The sequence below is a fragment of the Lepidochelys kempii genome, chromosome 12 (genome assembly GCF_965140265.1).
Source record: "Lepidochelys kempii isolate rLepKem1 chromosome 12, rLepKem1.hap2, whole genome shotgun sequence".
Taxonomy (NCBI): Eukaryota; Metazoa; Chordata; order Testudines; family Cheloniidae; genus Lepidochelys; species Lepidochelys kempii.
This window is the reverse complement of record NC_133267.1, coordinates 845,341-870,284: the sequence shown is the minus strand read 5'-3', so window position 1 is coordinate 870,284 and position 24,944 is coordinate 845,341. Positions and strand designations below refer to the sequence as shown.

General features: G+C 53.5%; 1 protein-coding gene across 3 annotated transcripts in view; it reads right to left on the bottom strand.

The window, feature by feature from the left end:
* Window positions 1-14,349: 14,349 nt before the first annotated feature.
* Window positions 14,350-24,944, bottom strand: part of CFDP1 (craniofacial development protein 1) — a 127,681-nt gene continuing 117,086 nt past the window's right edge. For all 3 annotated transcript variants that reach the window (XM_073307049.1, XM_073307050.1, XM_073307048.1), the window contains one exon: window positions 14,350-15,228. In XM_073307049.1, the coding sequence (XP_073163150.1) occupies window positions 15,138-15,228 (91 nt within the window). In that variant the 3' untranslated portion in view covers window positions 14,350-15,137. The remainder of the gene's footprint in view (window positions 15,229-24,944) is intronic.

Here is a 24,944-nt window from a genome sequence, read left to right as displayed (position 1 = left end):
AGACGCCAGCTATCTTCGGCATCCTGATCCGTATGGGTCTCCTGCAGGAAAACTACACAGTACCCTCCTTCCCAAAGGAAGGAGAGCACCTGGCAACTGCGGAGACCTATCCTACAGCCCAGGGTGTTTAATGTTGCAAAGATGATGGATGCCATGAGGAGGGCTCGGGGGGATCCTCGCTGGCAGGGACGCTCACGGCACCCATTGGGCTGCACAGCAAACCCTGACCTACCCCGAAAGTAAGCAAGAAGTCACGGAAGCCGCGGGCCTGATGGTAAGCTGCAGTGCCCTGCTTCCCGGTCCTTTTACCCTCCCCCATGAGGGCCTTCATGGCCCGGAAGATTTGACGAAAATCCCCCCATCGCTGGAGAGTGAGCTGCACCTTATTGCGGGAGCCACGGACGTCTTTGAGAAACTCTCACAGCTCTTCCCGCAGCGTAGGCGGGGGCAGGGACATTGGCCCCCGGCTGTCCTCCGGTGGGGCCCCTGGCACAGCCCCGTGGCCCACTGAGACGGGCAGGCAAGGGGCGGACCCCCGAAGTGGCGCCCAAAGGGCGGGCGCCACATGGCCCGCCTCAGACCCCAGCTCAGTAGGGGGCGGCAGAGGGAAGATAGCAGCCCCTAGTGGTTCGGGACAGGGAAACATGAAGGCTGCTCCCTGGGGGTCATCTGCTGGAAAGGGGAAGGAAACAACCCCAGGGGTGGCAATAGCATCACGGGAGTTGGAGGGGATAGGGATGGGGCCGGCATCAGGGACAGGGCTGGGGTCAGGAGTAGGGGCAGGGAGAGGGGCAGAGGTGAGATCCTGGGCCCCAGTAGCTGCACCGCTGTGGGGTGGCACCTCTCAGTCGGGCTCAGGGGTCTGGGGAGTGGGAAGGGGGCCCTCAGTGATGCTGGGCTCAGGCTCCATGGCAGGTGTGGCAGCCACGGCATCAGGAGGTGGGTAATCTTCAGTGGGGCCCTTGTCTGGGAAGGAGGTCGGTTGCCCTGCACCAACGAGGGATGCCCCTCAATAGGCTCGGCGGGCCACCAGCGGGGTGCCACCTGTGGCTGGGATGGTGGAAGAGTCCAGGGGACCTTCGGAGGCAGGAGCAGAAGCAGCGGTTACGGGGAGGGAGCACAGGGAAAGGGGGACCGGGGTGAGGTCACTCATATCCAGGCCCACTGGCAGAGGGTTGTCCTCCCCCTGGGTGACTGGGGTCAGACCCAGGGCCTCGATCTCCTCACAGATGGAGGGGAGATCACCTCCCACCACCCCAGGGCCCTCCCCGCCAGCGCCCGAAGCTGTCTCCTCGGGGCTCGCTGGGGCCTTAGGTATCAAAGGGGCAGGGGGGACTCCATCGGGGCCTCCGTGAGAAGGGACTCCAGTGGAGGGCCAGTGCTCCCCTCCGGTGCTGCCACATCTTCCCCAGCTGGCACCGGTGGATGGAAAACACACCTGTGGGCAAGGCAGAAGGCTCAGTGTCGGTGCCCCCTTCCTGGTTTTCCGGGGGGCCTCCGCATCGGATGGGAGGAGCGGAGCTCGAACCTTCCGCTTGTCCCGCTTCCCCTGCACTAGGGCCCAGGCCTCCATGGCATCATCTGGGGGCTGGCTAACAGGGGTCGGGTCGGGGGTGGGGCGATGGCTCAGGGACTCGGGGGGGATAACAGTGGGACAGCACGAGGGAGGGAAGATTCCTCCTAGGGCGGGCCCTCTCCCATGCCCGGCGGTGTCCCTGCCCCACCCTCCTCCACAGGCCCCGCCAGATTGCAATCAGTGGGGGCAGGGCTCTCCCGCTCATCTGGGCGTAGTGGGGGAGCTGCCCCTTGGGCCCGAGCGGGAGCAGTGGTGGACTGGGAAGGAGGAGGGGTGGCTCTGGCACCGGGCAGCCAGGGGCACCAGCGATGAGGGGGCCAGTGCCCTGCCGGGCCTCGGGGGTCCCTGACATTCCTCCTTGCCGAGCCAAGGGGCAGTCCCTCCGGACATGCCCCATCGCCCGGCAGAGGTAGCACTGGGCCCCCCCATGGAGTAATGCACCCGGTAATGGCCCCCCGGTAGGGGACCAGGAAGGACCCCTCGAGCGCCTCTCTGCCATGCGCCACCGGCGGCAGTTGAAGCTGCACCTGCCGGCAGAACGAGAGGTCGTGATGGAGGGCGGGGTCCTTGCAGCCCAAAGGGAGAGGGCAGATAATGGAGATGGTTTCCCCAGAGTAGAGAGGGTGGGTAGCAGGGCGGCATTGGGGACGGTCAGAGGTCAGGACCACTCAGACGCCCAGGTCCTCCAGCAGCTCCAGGGGGATGAACACCCTGCCACCACCAGGCCCTTCTCCACCACCTCCTGGGCGGCAGCCTCGGATGCGAAGAAGAAGACGACCTTCCCGTACATTTTGGAGGCTGCCACAATGGCCGTGGGCCCCACCACCCTCGCCAACGCCCGCACATAGGTCTCCATGTGGGGCGAGGCGGGCACCAGATGCCGTGATTCCTGGTCAAGGTCGGGAAGGGGCCCCGGCCGCTATAGCTGGTCGCGGAGGCGGTGGGTGGGAGAGATGACGGAGCGGCAGGCGGGGGGGCTGCTGCCACCTGGGTGTACCCCCTGGGGGCCGTGGGAGGGGCACCTGTAGAGCTGGTGGAGGGAGCAATGGGGAGGGACGCTGCGGCCAGTGGTGGGGCCGCGGCAGCCCCTGCCATGGAGGGCCTAGTCTTCTTGGTGGGGCTCTTACCCTTTTTTTTACCCTGGCCCTTCCCGCCAGCTGGGGTCTCCCAGAGTCAGAGGGGGGAGGGACGTGGAGCAGCAGAGGTCACTCCAGAGGGGACGATAGCAGGTGGGTCAGCAGCAGAGGTTGAGGTAGAGGCTAGGGAGGGTGTTGGGGGGGGCAGGCGGGGGAGGGGCGGCGGGGTCTGCCCAAGAGGTCCCACTCACCCTGTCTTCTGCCATAATGAGCGGGGAGGAAGGGGAAGGAGGGGAAAACGCCAGAGAGAGGAGGGGAAAGGGGAGGCAGGTCGACCACTCCTCCCCACCAGGCTGCAGGCAGGGGAGGAGGGCGCCACAAGGGAGGGCTGGTTGGGGGGGGCTATCAAGGACTTGCAGGGGGTTCAGTCAGCGACTCAGGATGGGATTCCGGCTCCTCTAGCTGCACTAGGGGAGGGAAGGTTATAATAACATGAGGGGGGGTGCAGGGATACCGGGATCAGCTAAAACAGGAGGGGGGGCACAAGTACATGGGAGGGGGCATGGGCGTATGAGGGGAGGGGCTAATCAGGGCCAGGGGGCTGCAGGGGGAGTGGAACAACCAGGCTGGGAGCGGGGCAGAGGAACCAAGGGGCTAGCTTCAGGGCTGGGGCTGGACAAACAAAAGCTGCAGTGGGAGAAGGGTGGCGCAGGCAAACAAACTGGGGCTAGAGAGAGATTGGGGCAGAAAAGGGGGGGAATTAAGGGCCACAAGGGGAGAGGGGGAGACTGCTGCAATGATGGGGGGGCAGTCCAATGGGGGCACATGCGCCCATGTGCACTTGCAGAGGAAGTCAATGTTTGGGCTGGCTGCTGCAGGCCCCAAGGGTGGAAACAGGCAAGGCAAGCCAGGCAAGCAGCTGAGTCTCAGGGGCAGGAGCTTGAGGCAGATAGTAAGCAGCCTGTGGAGGGGGCAACAGTGGTGGTGGGGGTTGGGGGGACACAGATAGACCAGGGGGCAGGCTCCACGCCACACTCACTATGTCCCCACAAACAGTCCAAATCCCCACCACAAGAGCACAGTTCGAAAGCAACTCAGTCCTTGATGGCCCCCTCCACAGTGTCTGCAGAGTCTCTGTGCACTTCCCCAACAGCAGAAGGTCCTCTTCCTCTTCTCCCTCCTCGAGGCTCCAGCAGCTCCTGGAGGTGATCAGGCAGGAAGGACCCCCCACAGGCCGGAGTGGTGTCCACAGCAGTAGTAACAGATGGGGCTGGAGCAGGGGTCCCTCACTCCCCTCCTCTAGGGCACACGCCAGCAGCCCCCCAAGAGGCTGCAGCAAGAACAACAGCAACCAAGGGTTGGGGGCTGGGGTGGGGTGTCCAGTAGTCAGCCAGCAGTCAGGCAGTAGAGGGGGGCGGTCTGGCCCAACTAGGGGGGAGTAGCAGGAGCAGCCCCTTCCTCTGCACCAGAGTGGAAGGCAGGGAGATCAACCGCAGAAGGAGCAGGTCCCTGGATAGCCAAACAAAGGCTATTCCAGGCCAATCAAACCACCTGACACGATTTAACCAGTTAAGGTCGTTAGGCTAATGCTGGCACCTGACCTCAATTAACTGGCAAAGGGTCAGTTAAGGCCATTAGGCTAATAGAGACAGCTGGAACCAATTAAGGTCCTACTCATACTGCTTAAAAGCTCTCCTTTCCAGCCTTCTCTTGAGAGAAGCCTTGATGAAGGGAGCTGGAGGAGAGGGAGTATTGCTGAATCCTGAGGGACGGGTGACGCTGGGAAAAGGGGACCACAGGGAAGTAGCCCAGGGAATCTAAGCAGCGTCAGTGGTGAAGGGAAAAGCTGCCAACAGGGTCCCTGGGCTGGAGCCCAGAGTAGAGGGCGGGCCTGGGTCCCCTCTCCCCCATGTTCCACAGACGGGGCAGGCTCTAGGCACCAGCAAAACAAGCAGGCGCTTGGGGTGGTACGTTCTAGGGGTGGCTCTCCGGCGCTGGCCAGGTCACCCCTAGGAATGTGCCCCTGCAGCCTCCCCACCGCCTGCTGCCGCTGGCTCCCCCCTCCCCTGGCTTGCTGTTTGGTGTGCAGCGAGCTTGGGAGGGAGGGGGAGAAGCGGAGGGGCGGCGTGTTCAGGGGAGCGGGCGGAGCAGAGGTGAGCTAGGGCAGGGGGTTGTGGGGGGAGCCACAGGAAGCAATGGGGGGGAATGCGGCATGCCCAGGGGAGGAGGTGGGGCCAGCGATTTGGGGAAGGGGTTGGGAAGGGGCAGAGTTGGGGCAGAGCCGGCGGGAAGCACGAGAAAAAAGCTGGGGCGGCCAAAAATTTTTTTTGCTTGTGGTGGCAAAAACCCTAGAGTCGGCCCTGTCTAGAGAGATCCCCTTGAGAGGGGAAGCAGACTTTGGTCCAGGCAGGAGGCTACTGAGCTCTAAGGAGCAACAGAGACTGTGGGTATTACACCTTCCAGACTGGCCTGTGACGAATAAGCTTAATAAGCTGTGATCTTTGCTGCCATATTGGGAAATGGAGGTCATATTGGGGGTCTTGGTGAGCTTCTGAGGCCACTGAATCCACCTGGAAGCGCGGGACCCACCAATACAGGCTTGGAGCTTTGTCACAATATAAAAAGATGGGGTCTAAATTAACTATTACCACTCAAGAAAGAGATCTTGGAGTCACTGTGAATAGTTCTCTGAAAATATCCACTCCCTGTGCAGCGGCAGTCAAAAAAGCAAACCGAATCCTGGGAATAATTAAGAAAGGGAGAGATAATAGGACAGAAAATATCATGTTGCCTCTATAAATCCATGATACGCCCACATCTTGAATACTGCGTGCAGATGTGGTCGCCCCACCTCAAAAAAGATATACTGGAAAAGGTTCAGAAAAGGGCAACAAAAATTATTAGGGGTATAGAACGGCTTCCGTATGAGGAGAGATTAATAAAACTGGGACTTTTCAGCTTGGAAAAGAGATAGCTAAGGAGAGACTGCTACAGACTAGGGACCGAAGGGTTAGGCAGCCGTTCTGCAGAAAAGGACCTAGGGGTGACAGTGGATGAGAAGCTGGATATGAGTCAGGCTCCTTGCTGGCTTAGCTGAAAAAGCACCTGGACCCTCTCATCCTGCGCCCTCTTCAGGGGTACACTGGCTTTGTGGGGGACAACAAACTGAGCCCCCTGCTGCCTCACCAGTGGGTGCTCTCCCTTCCCCAGACACTTGTGCACATGGGCACTGAGAGGGCTCCTAGGTGTTTCCTGCTGGCCTTACAGAGTCCTTGAGGTCTAGAGGCTATCAAGGCTTCCCCCACATGGTCCTGCCAGGGTGGGGGAGGGGAATCAGCTCCTCTGGGCTGCCATGGTCCGTGGAGATGGGGACAGTTGGGCCCTGGCCTGAGACCAGTCGCTCTAAGCAGGCGTGGCCAACCTGAGCCTGAGAAGGAGCTAAAATTTACCAATGTACATTGTCAGAAGAGCCACAGTAATACGTCAGCAGCTCCCCTCCCCACCCTGCTCCCAGTGCCTCCTGCCCACTGGCAGCCCTGCCAATCAGCGCCTCCCCGCACCTCCCGATCAGCTGTTTCGTGGTGTGCAGGAGGTTCAGAGGGGGAGGAGCGAGGGCATAGCAGGCTCAGTGGAGGGTGCGGGAAGGAGTGGAGTGGGGGCAGGATCTGTGGCAGAGCCAGGGGTTGAGCAGTGAGCACCCCCCGGCACATTGGAAAGTTGGCGCCCATAGATCCAGCCTCGGAATCGGTGCTTATACAAGGAGCCGCATATTAACTTCTCAAGAGCCACATGTGGCTCTGGCCACCCCTAACCTAGGCTGTGGGCTCTTTGGTGGCAGCATGGCCTGAGATCAATCAACAGGACAAGGGAGGCAGTGAGGTCTGACCTGCCAGGGCAATTTCTGCAGCGTCTCCAGAGCAGTTTACAAAGCAGAAGGCCAGGAGCTTGTGCATGCCTGGGAGACAAGAGAACTGGGTGGACTGAATGAGGCAGGGCTCCGAAGAGGAGTGTGCCCAAGCTCCAGCAGGGCTGGCCTAGAAGTGGCTAACATGGGTGTCTTTTCAGCAATGAGCAGCGCCTTTATCCCTTTTGACAGGGTTACTGGCCGAGTGCACTGGGGGAAGCAGGAGATGTGTTGTATCTTCACGTTAGTACGGCTTTTGGCAAGTCCCACATGACATTCTCACAAGGAAACACGGTCCAGAGGAAATGACTATAACTGTACTATACACAACTGATTGAAAGACTGTACTCAGAGTAGTTATCAATGGTTCGCTGTCAAATGGGGAGAGAATATCTGGTGAGGTCCTGCAGCGGTCTGTCCTGGGTCTGGTACTAGTCAACATGTTCATTAATAACTTAGATAACGGAGTGGAGAGAGTGCTTATCAAATTTGCGGATGACACCACACTGGGAGGGGTCACCAGCACTTTGGACGATGGGATTAGAATTCAAAATTGCCTTGACAAATTGAAGAATTGGTCTGAAATCACCAAGATGAAATTCAATAGAGGCAAGTTCAAAGTACTGCACTTAAAGGGAAAAATCTAATGCACAAGTACACCATAGGGAATAACTGGGGAGGCAGCAGAACTGCTGCAAAAGCTCGGGGGGGCGGGGGGGTCTAGTGGTTCACAAATGAAATATGAGATGTGAGGCATCCGCGAAAAAGGCTCCTATCCTTCTAGGGTGTATAAACAAGTGTGTTGTATGTAAGGCACAGGAGGGGAGTGTCCCACTCAGCACTGGGGAGGCTTCAGAAGAGCACTATGTCCATTTCTGAGTGTCAGGAGTTAGGGAAGATGTGGACAAATTGGAAAGAGTCCAGAAGAAAACAAAAATGATCAAAGATGTAGAGACCCTAATCTGTGAGGAAAGGTTAAAACTTGGGCATGTCTACTCTGGAGAAAAGGGGACTGAGGGGGTGAGTCTTCAAATAAGGATCATTCTAAAAAGGATGGGGATCAATTGCTCTGTGTCCACTGCAGGCAGGACAAGCTGTAATGGGCTTAATCTACAGCAAGAGCGATTCAGGTTAGGTGTTAGGAAAACCCTTTCGAACTCTCAGGGCAGTTATGCTCTGGACCAGCCTTCCCAGGGAGCTTGTAGAATCCCCATTGCTGGAGGTTTTTAAGAACAGGTGGGAAAACATCAGGGCTGGTTTAGGTTGTACTTGGCCCTGCTTCAGCTCAGGGTCTGGACTTGATGACCTCTTGAGGTCCCTTCTAGCCCTACGTTTCTGTGTTTACCTCTGCTGCCCTGCTCTTCCAAAGCCAGAGAGCCCAAGTGAGAGCCTAGGAAGTGCTGCAAAGCCATTTCCCTACAGCTCTGAGCCACTATCTGGCCTGAACGAGATGCTTTTCCTCCCTGTACTCCCTGAAGTGGCACTATGACGCTCTGTACCTCAGGAGAACACCCTGCACCCCCATGTTCATTCTTATGTGTGGGATCCAATGCAAAGTTTGTCATGTCGGGTGTCTTCGGAAGGCTCACGATGCACTGAGCATTGTTGTTATAGTAATGTTATAGGTTGTAATTTCATGTATATAGTTGAGGCTGAAAATGTGTCCTCATGGCTTAAAACAAACCCAGACAAAAACTCTCCAAGAGCAGAGGGGAAGTTCACACCTCATCAGGGCATGTATGGGACAAACCCAGCCCAGCCTCACAGGAACAAAGGATACTGGCCTAGGCAGCAACAAAGGATCAGTTGGACTCTCGAGTGAGTCATCCCCCTTCCCCCCTTCCCTTGATCAGTTTGGGACTACGATGAGATAATGCTCACCTGACCCTGAAGGGGTGGGGGGGGGAGGCAAAGCCAAGTGGGAAGAAAGAACATGATAAAAGGAAGAGACATTTGCCATGCTTTTCCTCTCTTTTCCACCTCCATCTACAGACACCACCACCAAGTGACAAGCACTGATCAAAGGGGAGAGCCTGGCTGAAGGGCAACCAGCCAGCCTGTGGTGAGAAGCATCTAAGTTCATAAGGGCAATGAAAGTGTTAAGATCAACTTAGAATGCGTTTTGGTTTTATTTCATTTGACCAAATCTGACTTCTTGTGCTTTGACTTATAAACACTTAAAATCTCTTTGTAGTTAATAAATCTGTCTGTTCTACCTGAAGCAGTTCGTTTGGTTTGAAGCGTGTCAGAGACTCCCCTTGAGATAACAAGCCTGGTACATATCAATTTCTTTCTTAAATTGATGAACTCATATAAGCTTGCAGCGTCCAGCAGGCATAACTGGACATTGCAAGACGCAGGTTCCTAGGATTGTGTCTGGCAGCAGCTGGCCCTCTATTCGACATTGGTGAGGCCTCATCTGGAGTACTGCGTCCAGTTTTGGGCCCCACACTACAAGAAGGATGTGGAAAAATTGGAGAGAGTCCAGCGAAGGGCAACAAAAATGATTAGGGGTCTGGAACACATGACTTATGAGGAGAGGCTGAGGGAACTGGGATTGTTTAGTCTGCAGAAGAGAAGAAGGAGGGGGGATTTGATAGCTGCTTTCAACTACCTGAGAGGTGGTTCCAAAGAGGATGGTTCTAGACTATTCATCTCAGTAGTAGAAGATGACAGGACAAGGAGTAATGGTCTCAAGTTGCAGTGGGGGAGATTTAGGTTGGATATTAGGAAAAACTTTTTTACTAGGAGGGTGGTGAAACAGTGGAATGCGTTACCTAGGGAGGTGGTGGAATCTCCTTCCTTAGAAGTTTTTAAGGTCAGGCTTGACAAAGCCCTGGCTGGGATGATTTAATTGGGGATTGGACCTGCTTTGAGCAGGGGGTCGGACTAGATGACCTCCTGAGGTCCCTTCCAACCCTGATATTCTATGATTCTATGATTCTAAACCACCTGCGACAGCGAAGATGCAAATGGATGACCACTCTCTTGCCGGCTGCCAGAGAAGCTGCCGGTGCCTGAGACACTGAAGATGCAGCCAATGTGATATGACGTGAAAAAAGCTAATGCGGTCTTGGGATGCATCAGGCGAGGTATTTCGAGTAGAGATAAGGAGGTGTTAGTACCCTTATACAAGGCACTGGTGAAACCTCATCTGGAATATTGTGTGCAGGTCTGGTCTCCCATGTTTAAGAAAGATGAATTCAAACTGGAACAGGTACAGAGAAGAGCTACTAGGATGATTCGAGGAATAGAAAACCTGTCTTATGAAAAAAGAAAAGGAGTAGTTGTGGCACCTTAGAGACTAACCAATTTATTTGAGCATGAGCTTTCGTGAGCTACAGCTCACTTCATCGGATGCTGTAGCTCACGAAAGCTTATGCTCAAATAAATTGGTTAGTCTCTAAGGTGCCACAAGTCCTCCTTTTCTTTTTGTGAATACAGACTAACACGGCTGTTACTCTGAAACTTTGTCTTATGAAAGGAGACTCAAAGAGCTAAGCTTGTTTAGCCTAACCAAAAGAAGGTTGAGGGGAGATATGATTGCTCTCTCTAAATATATCACAGGGATAAATACCATGGAGGGAGAATTATTTAAGCTCAGTACCAATGTGGACACAAGGACAAATGGATATAAACTGGCCATTGGGACGTTTAGACTTGAAATTAGATGAAGGTTTCTAACCATCAGAGGAGTGAAGTTCTGGAACAAACTACCAAGGGAAGCAGTGGGGGAAAAAGACCTATGTGGCTTCAAGACTAAGCTTGATAAGTTTATGGAAGGGATGATATGATGGGATCAATTAATTACCAAAATTAGATTATCTTCAACTATTAGCGGTAGATATGCCCAATGGCCTGTGATGGGACGTTAGATGGGGTGGGAGCTGAGCTACTACAGAGAATTCTTTCCTGGGTGGTGGCTGGTGAATCTTGCCCATATGCTCAGAGTTCAGCTGATATCCATATTTGGGGTCGGGAAGGAATTTTCCTCCAGGGCAGATTGGAAGAGGCCCTGGGGGTTTTTCACCTTCCTCTGCAGCATGGGGCATGTGTCACTTGCTGGAGGATTCTCTGCACCTCAAAATCTTTAAACCACGATTTGAGGACTTCAGTAGCTCAGACATAGGTTAGAGGTTTGTTACAGGAGTGGGTGGGTGAAATTTCTGTGGCCTGCATTGTGCAGGAGGTCAGACTAGACTATCCTAATGGTCCCTTCTGACCTTAAAGTCTGTGATTCTATGTGACAACCTTATTAGGATTTGACGAAGGCAGATCACAAATGTGTTCTGAATCTGCTGGGAACTAGACCCTGAAAGATGAGATAGTTGAAATGAGCAGCTCTGGGCTTGGCTGTTCAGGGCTGCAAGGCCAGACTTAGGACTGTTTTTGACTCTCTCTCTCCATCCCTCCTTTTAGGGACAGTGAGGACTAGTGGTGCAAGCACAGGCTGGGAGGAGCCCAGTACTCCTTTGTTCTAACCTCACCTCTGGCACTTAGTTGGTGTGTGGCCTTGCACAAATCATGTAACTACTTTGTGACTCAGTTTCCCCAAATTGGCCTAATACTACTTAGCGAGCTGCCTCACATGGGGTTATTAGACAGCAAATGCTCATCAGTGCTTTGAAAACAGACCGTGTTAAAGGAGTGCTAAGCATTAGTCATAGGGACGCATCAGAGCCAGATTGCTGAGGCATAATTTTGCACATGACCCACTTATGCATATGCAACCGCCAACTCTGGCCAAAGCCAGGCAACCTTCTTTGCTGCTGGCAGCATCCCAGATCCTTCAGCAGGGCCCATCAGCCTGAAAGGGCTGCTCTCCTTCAGTTCAAGTAGCTGTTACCTGTTTGGCTAGGAGACAGTCTCTGTCCACATCTCAGCAGAGACCGATTTCCCTCTTTTCAGGTGAAAACTAAGATCCCGAGGGCTGTTCTCATGCTCCCAGCACAGGAGCCAGCCCTGTACTGTAGTCCCAGTATACACATGCCCCCTTCCCCCCAGAGATATGGAATATGGCCAGAATTTCAGCAGTGAGTATATACCACTCCCAGGGACAGGTTTTCACACCCACACCCAATGTCCTTGTGATAAATTGCAGCACCATAGGATTATACCACTCCCAGGGGCACGTTTTCGTGCATGCACGCACATGCACACACACTAAATTGCAGCACCATAGAATAAATGGTCAAGTCTCTTTGGCCCTCTCTGCTCACTGATTCCCCACGCATGGTCTGGGGGTATGTCTACCCTAGAAACGCTACAGTGGCACAGCTGCAGCTTATATGCTCCCTACAGCAATGGAAGAGGCTCCTCCCTCACTCTAGTCCATCCACCTCTCCGAGTGGTGGGAGCTAGGCTGATGGATGGAATGCTTCCGTCGACCCAGCACTGTCTACACTAGGGCTCAAGTCAGCTTAACTACGTCTCTCAGGGGTGTAAAATTTTTACATCCCTACATGACGCAGCTGGGTCAATGTACGTTTTAAGTGTCGATCAGCCCTTAGCCTAATGTCCCACACCTCGGAGCAGCTTCAAACTGCTGCTTTGGAAATAAAATAGCCTGCCACAAACATTCCCTCCTCCTCTTTCCCGCAGAATTCCCCACCCCTCAAAGGACAGTGGCTGCAGAAGAGCTGACATTCAATCTGGGGACGGTGATAGCTTTGCCAGACCTCAAAATGTCATGGCATTCGAGTCTCTGAATTCTCCCCTCTGCGGGACCAGAACCAGGAGTTCTCCAGGACTGGAAAAGCAGGGAGCCTTCAGATTTGGCAACAGGCCCAGTACAAACTGAGGGCCAGAGATAGGAGGTCATGGAATTTGCAGGAGAGAGGGGGTTCCGTTTAGAAGGTTTTATGGTTCCCTCTGTGTGTCATAAAGGTTTCTGGCCTTACAGACGGCAGGCCAGAAAAAATAATCCCAAGAACAAGTCTGACAACTCTACGCAGCATTGCCATCCATGCAGTTTTTCGGTATCTGCTGGCAGGTGGGATATCGGGGGCAGGGCTGTGTGACGTGGTATCAAGGTGTTACTGGCTCTCTTTTGGGATGGCTTGCCCTGCCTATGGCCCCCTGATCACCACACACCATCCCAACCTGCATTCCTGGAGGCAGGATCTGGGAAAGCACTGGCCAAGCCTTGCTCCCCCTGACTCTGGGGGAGGGGAGTTAGGCCAACACAGAGTGCTTTTGAAAACTCCTCCCTCCGTATGCACGGCCTCTGCAAGGACCACAGGACACAATGCATTTGTTACACTCCTTTGATGGCTTCTCCTGAGCTGTGCTCCTTGATCCAGCTCTGATCTCCTTCAAAGAGCTACTGGTTTGACTTCCAACAAAGGGAGTGGAGCAGGATAATTGGTCAGAAATATTTGCTGCTTTTCCAATTTTCCCCTCCCAAACAAATCAGGACTGAAGCAAATCCCACTCTGCAGCATTGATCTCAGCGGTGATCAGCTCTACAAATGAGTGAATGCTTTCTACCACTGGAGAGGAGCTCAGACTCTCTGCCCCTTTCAAATGGTCAAATGCTTTTGCCTCCACCACCGGCAAACCAGGGCATTGGCCCCTCGCAGCACCAGCTCTTATAGCCCGAGCTATGATTTAGAGATCATTTGTAGAACTTTATTCATTACTTTGTTCTTCCTCTCTCAACACCGGTGCAGTTAAACTTGGGGAACCAAGAAGCTTGAGTTACAGGGGTGTGAAAATAGCACCCCAAACTCTCCAGCCCATTTACAGAAAAATTATATGGCGTAAGCAACATCCGTGATGGTGCAGGATGCTATAGAGTCTTTATCGGCACAAACCCAGGGTGGCTGCATTACTGAGGGGCATAAAGTCAGGAGTGAGCTATGGGAGCCATTCATAACGACTGCGGATCAAATGATTATGCCATAAGACAACATAGTCTGTATAGGACTTGTATGAAACAGGAAAGAGAGCCTAGAAATCTAGCAGAGGTACTTCGCTGGGCCCCCTTATGCAGCAGCTGAGCACCTCACACCTCCCTGTGAGGTAGGGCAGTGCTGTCATTGCTATTCTTCAGATGGGAAACCGGGGCACAGAGAGACTAAGGGTATGTCTACACAGGGCTCTGTCATGGGTTTAAGCACAAGCCACACCTTCCATCCACACACAAATCTGTCTGACTGGGGTCAGCAAGCAGCAGGACCAGCACTAGGGGGCTGGGTCTGCACCCACACCCTGCTGTGACTCAGGTCCAAGCCCTGTCATTTTGAAGTGTGGACACAGCTCAAGCCACACATCTGAGTCACAAGGTCTGCGCAGTACAGACACGTTAGCACAGCTGAGAGACCCAGGGCCAGCAACTGTAAACCCAGGTTTACAGTGCAGTGTGGATGCACATGCTCAGACTTGGAAACACTGAGTCCAGAAGTCCTGGGTTTACAATGCAGTGTAGCTGAACCCTCAGTGACTTACTCTAGGGCACACAGGAAGGCTGTAGCAGAGCAGAGAACTGAACCCAGGTCCCCTGAACCCTAGATTAGCACTGTAACCGCTGAGCTGTCCTTCCCCTCAATATTAGAGTCCCATGTGTGCAGACAGCATGCCACTAATCTTACGGCTGAGGCACTGCAGTGGGACCCAGCAGACCTGGGTTCACCCCAGACTCCTTGTTGCACCTTTCACCAGCTCCCCACCTCTGAAATGGTGTCTGTCTCATCTGCTTCGATTGTAAGCTGCTTGGGGCAAGGACTGTGTCTCCCTAAGCGTATGGAGTGCCCAGCATGGGACAGAAATGATGAGACACATGCCAAACACACGACAGCGCAGGGATTGAATCCTTTATTAGTATGACCGACTGGACGCGAGCCTTCCCCCACCTGCTGCTGCTCTCACCTTCCTGGGGAGACTGAATGGAAACCAGACAGAGGGAGGTTTTCTTGTATAAAAAAAAATAAAATCACAAGAACACCCAGACCGGTCAGAGTCGTGTGGAGGAAGGCCCAGCACGGAGGGACTGGGACCTAGCTGGGTCCACAGGAAGAGTGGAGCGAAGGGCTACAACCCGAATTCCACAGCCCAGAGCACCCTCGAAGAGAGGCTTTGACAGCAAAACTGCTGGGGCATCAGCAGGAGTCCAGTTTGTGCTCCGCGCGTGGGGTGAACCTTGATCCCCTCGTCCACTTTCCCAGGCTGCTGGGCGCTGGTGCCCCGAGACAACCCACAGGCAGGGCAAGGCCTTGTCTTTAGGCAGGAAGCGGCCAGCTCCAGCAGCCCATGCGTGCTCCGTCTGATTGCTCCCACTGTCAGCAGCGTAAGGGGCTGGGAGATGGACACTGCCCATGGCTTTCGTGGGGACTGGCGCTCAGAGAGTTCCCATTAGGATCATGCCAGTAGAGATATGCTACTGCCATCGGCTAGGCAATACACCCCCAAAGTGCCCCCACCTGCTGACAAACCCCCTCCCTGCCTTTACAGTAAAAGGAAAAACCCCACAGGATATACAGGTTGAGTCTTGGAAAGAAAAACTGTTTCTGCATTTTGTTTTCAGCAGCTGCCAGCTGCCGGCCGGTTCTTGGATACAGAGGGAGGAGCAAGACGCCCAGTCTCATGGCTTTGTCTTGCTCAGTCTGATGTCACGCTCGATTTCAAACTGCCTGTGATCCACACGTTCCAGAAACGCTTTCCTGTCGATGTACCTGCAGGAGAGAGGGAGGCCAAGAGAAGCAGGGTCAGCACAGACTTGCCCTGGAGGGACGCCAGGCTTGGAGCCTGCAATGTGGAATGCTGCCTTGACTGAAAGGTTCTGGGAGCATTCCAGAGCAACTCTCACATGTCCCCAAGTGGCCAAAGCGAACAGCTGGGGGCGAGCAGTATACGCTACATGACAAACCCTCCTGTCTATGTCTTTACCCAGCCTCCATTACTGAGCACCTCGCAATCTCTCCCGGACTTCCCTCACCCCCCTGCCCCTCCCGGAATGCAGGGCAGGGCTGTTCTCCCCATTGTACAGAGGGAGAACTCAAGCACAGCCAGACGAAGTGACTTGCCTAAGGTTGCCCAGGCAATCTGCAGCTGAGCAGGTAACAGACCCCACACCCCACTCCCCCTCCAGATTATTTCCCCATCTCCCGAAGCTCTCACAGAAGTGCCTGAGAACACTGCTGGGCAGAGAGACAATGTCTGCAAAGCACTTTGCCGTTTGTTAATGAGCTGCGGCTGTATTATAATACACTCTGCCACAAACGGTACTACAGCGAGCCTGGGGGCTGCGCTACTCATTAGCCTATCGCTGGAGCGAAGCGGGAGCTGTAATTGACTCATCACGCTCATTTGCCTTTTGTTCCACTGTGGAACGCGCTCAGCACGAGGCCACTGCACTCAGCATGGGGATGCCACGACAAGCCCAAGCCCCAGGGCCACAGAGGAGTGGGTTTGCTTGGGTCCTCTCACATTGCCCCCCTGGATAGGCCTGGCCCACATAGCGGGCAGAGTGCTCACCACCTGCAGAAAGCCAAGCTCCAAAGCCACGGCGAAGGTTGCAGCCGAGCCAGCCACAGGGCAGTGCGGGAATAAATATCCCAAGGCTCTGCCCGGTTTAGAAGCTATTGGCTGGCTGAGCTGGCTCTGTCAGTCTTCTTCCCAGGGCAGCTGGCCAGCAAGCAGAGCGGCACAGCTGGCATCCTGGGTGGCAGTGAAGGCAGGGACTGAAGGGCTACAGAGGCTGAGCCCTAGGATGGTCCCGCCAGGACAGGAGGTAGCTCGTTGGCAGAGGGCTGGGAAGCTCACTCTGCTGCTGCCCTGGCTGTGCGTACTTTCACGCTGCAGGGATACTTGGCTGGCAGCCCCCTTTCGCAAGCACTCAAGTTGCGATAACAGATTTCTCTTCCCTCTTGCAGTGACTGGGCAGCATCAGACCTTCCCACTCAGAAGGTTCGGTGAGCAGCTTCCTCCAAGCGCAGTGCTATCTGGCCTGCCAGCAAGCCTGCACATTCAGGGACGTGTCTTTGCCCCTTCCAGCCCTGCCCCAAAGACAGAAGTGCTGTGCTGCATCTGGGGCTATCCTACATGGGTCTTCACCCTGATGACAGACACAGGTCAGCTCTGGGTAAATGTTGCCGAGGGGTAGTGGCCCAGCATGCTAGTCCTGGTCTCTCCCCTGGGGGGACCTGCCTGCAGAACCCGCTTCACTTCACAAATCCCAGTAGTTGGGTTGCCTCTCCCAAGTTCCTGTTTCTCACCAGTCACAAGCTGCCACTCAGCTAGATCCTACTCACAGTGTCTGCTTAGCCAAGGCCTGTCCCAGCAGAGGCAGGGGCTGCGAGTCAGAGGTGAGATGCGTGGCATAGCTCACTGGGTGGGGGTGGCCACCCATGCTAGGTGCTGCAGACTATGAACGGGGGTGCACTGCAATGGAGTGTGGGAAATCTTGAAAAGAGCCCCCGGGCACTGTCCCCACCCTATGCCAATGGCACTAGCCCTTTGCTTCCGAGAGAACAAACTTCCAATCACAGCAAACAATTCTGCGGGCCGAAGCTGGGAGGGCTCAGAGCAAAGGGAACCCAGGGACACCCAAGAGTGAGCCATTCTGCCATGACAGAGCTTAACTGCTCCTGGGCTGGGCTCTCCCCTGCTAAAGAGCGAGGTCAGAGGGCCTTGTGGATCAAGTGCCTGCGAATGCCTGCGAATGCTCCAGTAGGCAGGAAGAATGGCGCAGCAGCAGCACCAGTGAGAACTTCTGCTGAGTCAGGCTGGCCCTGGGGCAAGGGGCAGGAATGGTACCAGCCAAGGGGTTAGCCAGACGACATGGCCCAGAGCTGAGCAAGTCACGGGGAGCAGGCCCAGTGCAATTCTAGGAGCTTGTTGGACTCTCCCCTGACTGCTGCCCATGGCTCTGGCAGGCACCCTCTCACCTGAGAGCTGAACAGCAGTCACCGAGTGGACCAGCCATGGCTTGTGAAGGAGGTCCACGGGGCCCAAGAGTTATCTGGCTGCGAACAGAAACTAGAGGCACTTCTAGACCAAACACCCACACTGGCGCCCACACCCCAACACAGGAAAGCCTGGGGGTCAGCGTGGCATACTGGCATCTGTACTGAGACACCTGGATGAGGGGCCACATTTACAGAGGCAGCTCAGTGGGCTTCACCTCCCCTAAACTACCTCTGGAAAATCAGCTCTATCCAGGTGCCTAACTTGAGGGCCCCGTGCCTGGAAATTCTGGTGGCCGTGAGGTCTTCTGGCTTAGACATGAACAAACTACCCCTCCCAACCTCACTGTGAGGTGGGGTTTGGGTTACCCCTTGCTGCCATGCGGTAATGGATATAGAGCAAGGTCCCGCAAGAGTGGGGATTCACACTCAGAGCATCCTGGTTCCTGGTCATGTACCCAGCCAGCTCCACTTCCTGTGATGTGCAACCCCCCCTTAGGGGGAACGTGCCAGTCCACAACAAAGCATTTGGTCTGCCTGCCTTGGCAGCTCAACAAGAGGCATCGGCTGGGCTTGTTCAAATCTGCGTTCTCCACCAGGCTTCTCGCTCTTATCTGCATCTCCTTCCCCTCCTCTAACGTACGTGGGAAATGACCAGGCACGAGGCTGGGACTCGACAGATCTGAGCCTCTGCCACAGGCTCCTGGCATGGCCTTTGGTGAGTGCCAGGCTAGCCAGGGTGGTGGCTGAGACAGGCCCTGGGACAGGTCCAGGAGGGGGCAGTCTGACAGAACAACAGGCAGCTGGAAATTCTCCCGTCACGGCAGTTCTGTCGAGCAGACTGGAGTGGCTGCTTTTATTAGGAGTGTAGAGACCTGCCTTAGGGTCACCTGCTTAGGTGGTGGACTGGCTGGACCCTGGTTGACTGGCATGGCCTATCTCACCCCAGGGAGCTACTGAGGCCCAGGCTCCTAACTCCTGTGACTCGGTTCCCCATCGGCACAACGGGGCAAACCCTGTTGCCTTTCTCCCTGGCTTTCTCGGCTGGCCTGGTTAGTTGTAAGCCTAGCTGTGGATCCAGCCTGGCATATCTGAACACCTCCCAGCCAGTAACGGATGAGAGGCAGGGCAGCACTAGCCCCATTCACAGCTAGGGAGGCCCAGGTGGCCTTGCCCCAGGTTACAGAGAGGCAGTAGCTGAACTGGGCACTGAACCCAGGTCTCCCGCTCCAGTGCTCTACCTCAACAACTCGTTTGTTCCAGAACCTTACGCGGACACTAGACCAAGGGGGTCCCCATCTCGTCAGGGGCCTTGCTGTAATAAAATAAAGCATAACAAAATGCAGAGCACAAAGGATGCTGGAAGCTTTTCCCCTCCCCAGACTGATGAAACTGCTCACCTGCAGCATGGGAGGTTTGCTGGAGATTATCTTCTAGCTTATTCACTCTGCCCTGGGGCTGTGGGGAGAAGCTCAGGAGAGCTCCAGAGAACATGGCTGCAGAGGCACTGAGGCCGCATGAGCCTGGGGTTTTGTAGAAAGCTTCGGGCAACAGGAAAGTGACAGCGGCAGTTTGCGCATGTCACTAGGAGCCCTTGGAAGTCCGGCCTTCACATCTAGGAGCATTTCATTGTGTTTTTAATAGAATCATAGAATATCAGGGTTGGAAGGGACCTCAGGAGGTCATCTAGTCCAACCCCCTGCTCAAAAGCAGGACCCATCCCCAGTTAAATCATCCCAGCCAGGGCTTTGTCAAGCCTGACCTTAAAAACTTCTAAGGAAGGAGATTCCACCACCTCCCTAGGCAACGCATTCCAGTGTTTCACCACCCTCCTAGTGAAAAAGTTTTTCCTAATCTCCAACCTAAACCTCCCCCACTGCAACTTGAGACCATTACTCCTTGTCCTGTCCTCTTCCACCACTGAGAATAGTCTAGAACCATCCTCTCTGGAACCACCTCTCAGGTAGTTGAAAGCAGCTATCAAATTCCCCCTCATTCTTCTCTTCCGCAGACTAAACAATCCCAGTTCCCTCAGCCTCTCCTCATAAGTCATGTGTTCTAGACCCCTAATCAGTTTTGTTGCCCTTCGCTGGACTCTTTCCAATTTATCCACATCCTTCTTGTAGTGTGGGGCCCAAAACTGGACACAGTACTCCAGATGAGGCCTCACCAATGTCCAATAGAGGGGGACGATCACGTCCCTCAATCTGCTCGCTATGCCCCTACTTATACATCCCAAAATGCCATTGGCCTTCTTGGCAACAAGGGCACACTGCTGACTCATATCCAGCTTCTCGTCCACTGTCACCCCTAGGTCCTTTTCCGCAGAACTGCTGCCGAGCCATTCGGTCCCTAGTCTGTAGCGGTGCATTGGGTTCTTCCGTCCTAAGTGCAGGACTCTGCACTTGTCCTTGAACCTCATCAGATTTCTTTTGGCCCAATCCTCCAATTTGTCTAGGGCCTTCTGTATCCTATCCCTACCCTCCAGTGTATCTACCTCTCCTCCCAGTTTAGTGTCATCTGCAAACTTGCTGAGGGTGCAATCCACACCATCCTCCAGATCATTTATGAAGATATTGAACAAAACTGGCCCCAGGACCGACCCCTGGGGCACTCCACTTGACACCAGCTGCCAACTAGACATGGTACCAATACTGGGGTACCAATGAAAAACAGCTCCAAGGGAAATGTGGGAATGCCTATTTGTTACATTTCACAAACACCGGCCTGGCTGCGGGCCAGGACAGTGCTGGCACCAGCCTCAGAGATCCTTGAGGATTCACCCCTCTTGGGACGGGGAGCTTTTGGGTTGTTCAGCATCCAGCCCTCTACTCAGCGGAGATGTGTGAATGGCAGCAGCCCCATCCTGCCCATGAGCGATGATGCCAGGCTGCTCCTGGCAAGGGGCTAGATTTAGGGGTGATGAATGGTGGTGTAAATGATATCCAATGGCAGTGGGTCACAACAAGGGCACAGGAAATGAAGTAATACAATCTGCACTGACAGAGGAAGCATGGGCTTTGGTTAAGGCACTGCACTAAAGAGATGCGAGTTCAACCTTTGCTTTCTCTGTGTCTCAGTTTCCCATCTCCACACTGGGAATAACAGCACCTCCCTTCCTCGCAGAGTTGTGAGGAGGAGAAATCCGTTGGTGCTTGTGGGGCTGACAGCACTGACCTCCTTTGCAAAGCACTTTGAGATCCGCTGGTGAACAGTGCTCGATAAAAGCTAGTGGTTATTAATTATTCCTGGGAGGAGCTTGGATACTGCGATGTCGAGGGGCACAGGAAAGAATCCGGCATTTCGAGAGAGAGTAAAACCAGGGTCACTTAGAGTGGGGAGGAGACAGAGTTAGGGGTGTGGCTTCATCTGACCCCTGCTGCTTTTCTGATTGGGTTTGATCACAGTGCTCCTGAGACTCTCATCTCTCTGGTAACCTTCAGGCAGCCGTGGGAATGGTTCAGGTATGTCTACATAGCTGATGGCAGGTGCTAATCAGAGCATGGCGTTGATTTCGCACGCACTTACCCATCAGCCTGCTTACAGTCCAGGCATGTAGGGATTAAAGAACCAGCACCAGGAACAGAATGATGCCATCCCTCCTGAATGTAGAACAGCTCCGGTCTTCTGTCGTTATCAGATCCCAAATGTAGCTTGTGGAAGTAACTTCTTACAAGAACCACAATGAAGGCATGTCATTTTGTGCCACAAAAGCTATGTCTACAGAGCAGCAGGGAGGGGTAATTCCCAGCGTGGGTAGATAGATGTGCTAGCTCTCCCCGGGCTAGCCCCTAAAAACAGCAGTGTGGCCACAGGGCTAGCTGCTTCAGTACAACCCCATTCAAGATCCTAGGCACATACTCGGGCAGCTAGCTAAATCCAAAGCAGCCTGTGAGGAGTCACAAAGGGAGTTCGCTAAACTGAGTGATGAGCAATAAAATGGCAGATGAAATTCAATGTTGATAAAGGCAAAGTAATGCACACTGGAAAACATAATCCCAACTATACATATAAAATGATGGAGTCTAAATTAGCTGTTATCACTCAAGAAAGAGATCTTGGCGTCATTGTGGATAGTTCTCTGAAAACATCCACTCAGTGTGTAGTGGCAGTCAAAAAAGCGAACAGAATGTTAGGAGCTGTTAGAAAAGGGATAGATAAGACAGAAAATATCACATTGCCTCTATATAAATCCATGGTATGCCCACATCTTGAATACTGTGTGTGGTTCTAGTCACCCTATCTCAAAAAAGATATATCGGAATTGGAAAAGATTCAGAGAAGGGCAACAGAAATGATTAGGGGTATGGAACAGCTTCCATATGAGGAGAGATTAATAAGACTGGGACTTTTCAGCTTGGAAAAGAGACGACTAAGGGGGGATATGATTGAGGTCTATAAAATCATGACTGGTGTAGAGAAAGTGAACAAGGAAGTGTTATTTATTCTTTCACACAACATAAGAACTAAGGGCCACCAAATGAAATTAATAGGCAGCAAGTTTAAAACAATGAAAGGAAGTATTTCTTCACACAACGCACAGTCACCCTGTGGAACTCTTTGCCAGAGGATGCTGTGAAGGCCAAGACTATAACAGGGTTCAACAAAGAACTAGATAAGTTCATGGAGGATAGATCCATCAATGCTATTAGCCAGGATGGGCAGGCATGGCGTCCCTAGCCTCTGTTTGCTAGAAGCTGGGAATGGGCGACAGGGAATGGATCACTTGATGATTTCCTGTTCTGTTCACTCCCTCTGGGGCACCTGGCACTGGCCACTGGCGGCAGACAGGGCACTGGGCTGGATGGACCCTTGGTCTGACCCCGTCTGGCCACTCTGATGTTAGTTGAAGCCCCTGCTTGTGTCGCTGCAGCCACACTGCTGTTTTTAGGCGCTTGCTGGAGCAGTGCCAGTCTACCCAGGGCGGAATGACACCTTCCAGCTGCCATGTGGACATGCGCAAAAGCGAGGCCCTAAGAGGGGGCCTCTATCCTGGGAAGGGACTGGTGAAATTACCCCACAGATCTGTCCCTGCCTCACAAGAGCCAAGGTAAGGCTACATCTCCAGTGCAACCCCCCCGTGGCAGCAAGTCTCAGAGCTTGGGTCAACTGACTCTGGTATGTCAGGCTCATGCTACTGGGTTAAAACAGCAGTGTAGATGTTCCCGCACAGACTAGGGCCTGGGTTCTGAAACCTGGCGAGGGGAGGTGGGCATCAGAGCCCGAGCAGAAACGGCTACACAGTGATTTTTAGCCCACCAGCTCGAGACTATCAGTTGGGGTGGGGTGGAGGTTTGCAGTGTAGATGTTCCCGGAGCTGGAATCATAGAAGATTAGGGTTGGAAGAGACCTCAGGAGGTCATCTAGTCCAACCCCCTCCTCAAGGTCAGCTCCCAGACTACTGCACTGGGCAGCACAGCATGGGGAGGAGGTGACCAGTACTCTGTGCAGAAAGAAATGGTTTTGGACTATTTAGAAAAGCTGGACGAGCACAAGCCCATGGGGCCGGATGCACTGCATCTGAGAGTGCTAAAGGAGTTGCTGGATGTGATTGCAGAGCCATTGTCCATTATCTTGGAAAACTCATGGCGATCGGGGGAAGTCCTGGATGACTGGAAAAAGGCTAATGTAGTGCCCATCTTTCAAAAAGGGAAGAAGGAGCATCCTGGGAACTACAGGCCAGTCAGCCTCACCTCAGTCCCTGGAAAAATCATGGAGCGGGCTTTCAAGGAATCAATTCTGAAGCACTTAGAGAAGAGGAAAGTGATCAGGAACAGTCAGCATGGATTCACCAAGGGCAAGTCATGCCTGACTAATATAATTGCCTTCTATGATGAGATAACTGCCTCTGTGGATGAGGGGAAAGCGGTGGACGTGTTGTTCCTTGACTTTAGCAAAGCTTTTGACACTGTCTCCCACAGTATTCTTGCCAGCAAGTTCAAGAAGTATGGGCTGGATGAATGGACGATAAGGTGGATAGAAAGTTGGCTAGATTGTCGGGCTCAACGGGTAGTGATCAATGGCTCCATGTCTAGTTGGCAGCCGGTATTAAGTGAAGTGCCCCAAGGGTCGGTCCTGGGGCCGGTTTTGTTCAATATCTTCATAAATGATCTGGAGGATGGTGTGGATTGCATCCTCAGCAAGTTTGCAGATGCAACTAAACTGGGAGAAGAGGTAGATACGCTGGAGGGTAGGGATAGGATACAGAGGGACCTAGACAAATTGAAGGATTGGGCCAAAAGAAATCTGATGAGGTTCAACAAGGACAAGTGCAGAGTCCTGCACTTAGGACGGAAGAACCCAATGCACCGCTACAGACTAGGGACTGAATGGCTAGGCAGCAGTTCGGCAGAAAAGGACCTAGGGGTTACAGTGGACGAGAAGCTGGATATGAATCAACAGTGTGCCTTTGTTGCCAAGGCCAATGGCATTTTGGGATATATAAGTAGGGGCACAGCGAGCAGATCGAGGGATGTGATCGTCCCCCTCTATTCGACATTGGTGAGGCCTCATCTGGAGTACTGTGTCCAGTTTTGGGCCCCACACTACAAGAAGGATGTGGAAAAATTGGAAAGAGTCCAGCGAAGGGCAACAAAAATGATTAGGGGACTGGAACACATGACTTATGAGGAGAGGCTGAGGGAACTGAGATTGTTTAGTCTACGGAAGAGAAGAATGAGGGGGGATTTGATAGCTGCTTTCAACTACCTGAAAGGGGGTTCCAAAGAGGATGGCTCTAGACTGTTCTCAGTGGAAGCAGATGACAGAACAAGGAGTAATGGTCTCAAGTTGCAGTGGGGGAGGTTTAGGTTGGATATTAGGAAAACATTTTTCACTAGGAGGGTGGTGAAACACAGGAATACGTTACCTAGGGAGGTGGTGGAATCTCCTTCCTTAGATATTTTTAAGGTCAGGCTTGACAAAGCCCTGGCTGGGATGATTTAGTTGGGGATTGGTCCTGCTTTGAGCAGGGGGTTGGACTAGATGACCTCCTGAGGTCCCTTCCAACTCTGATATTCTATGATTCTGTGAAAGTAGGACCAACCCCAACTAAATCATCCCAGCCAGGGCTTTGACAAGCTGGGCCTTAAAAACCTACCCGTTGAGCCTGACAATCTAGCCAGCTTTCTATTCACCTTATAGTCCATTCATCCAGCCCATACTTCCTTAACTTGCTGGCAAGAATACTGTGGGAGACCATATCAAAAGCTTTGCTAAAGTCAAGATCGATCACATCCACCACTTTCCCCATATCCACAGAGCCAGTTATCTCATCAGAGAAGGCAATCAGGTTGGTCAGGCATGACTTGCCCTTGGTGAATCCATGCTGACTGTTCCTGATCACACTCCTCTCCTCCAAGTGCTTCAAAATGGTTTCCTTGAGGACCTGGTCCATGATTTTTGCAGGGACTTAGGTGAGGCTGACTGGTCTGTAGTTCCCTGGGTTCTCCTTCCCTTTTTTAAAGATGGGCACTATATTTGCC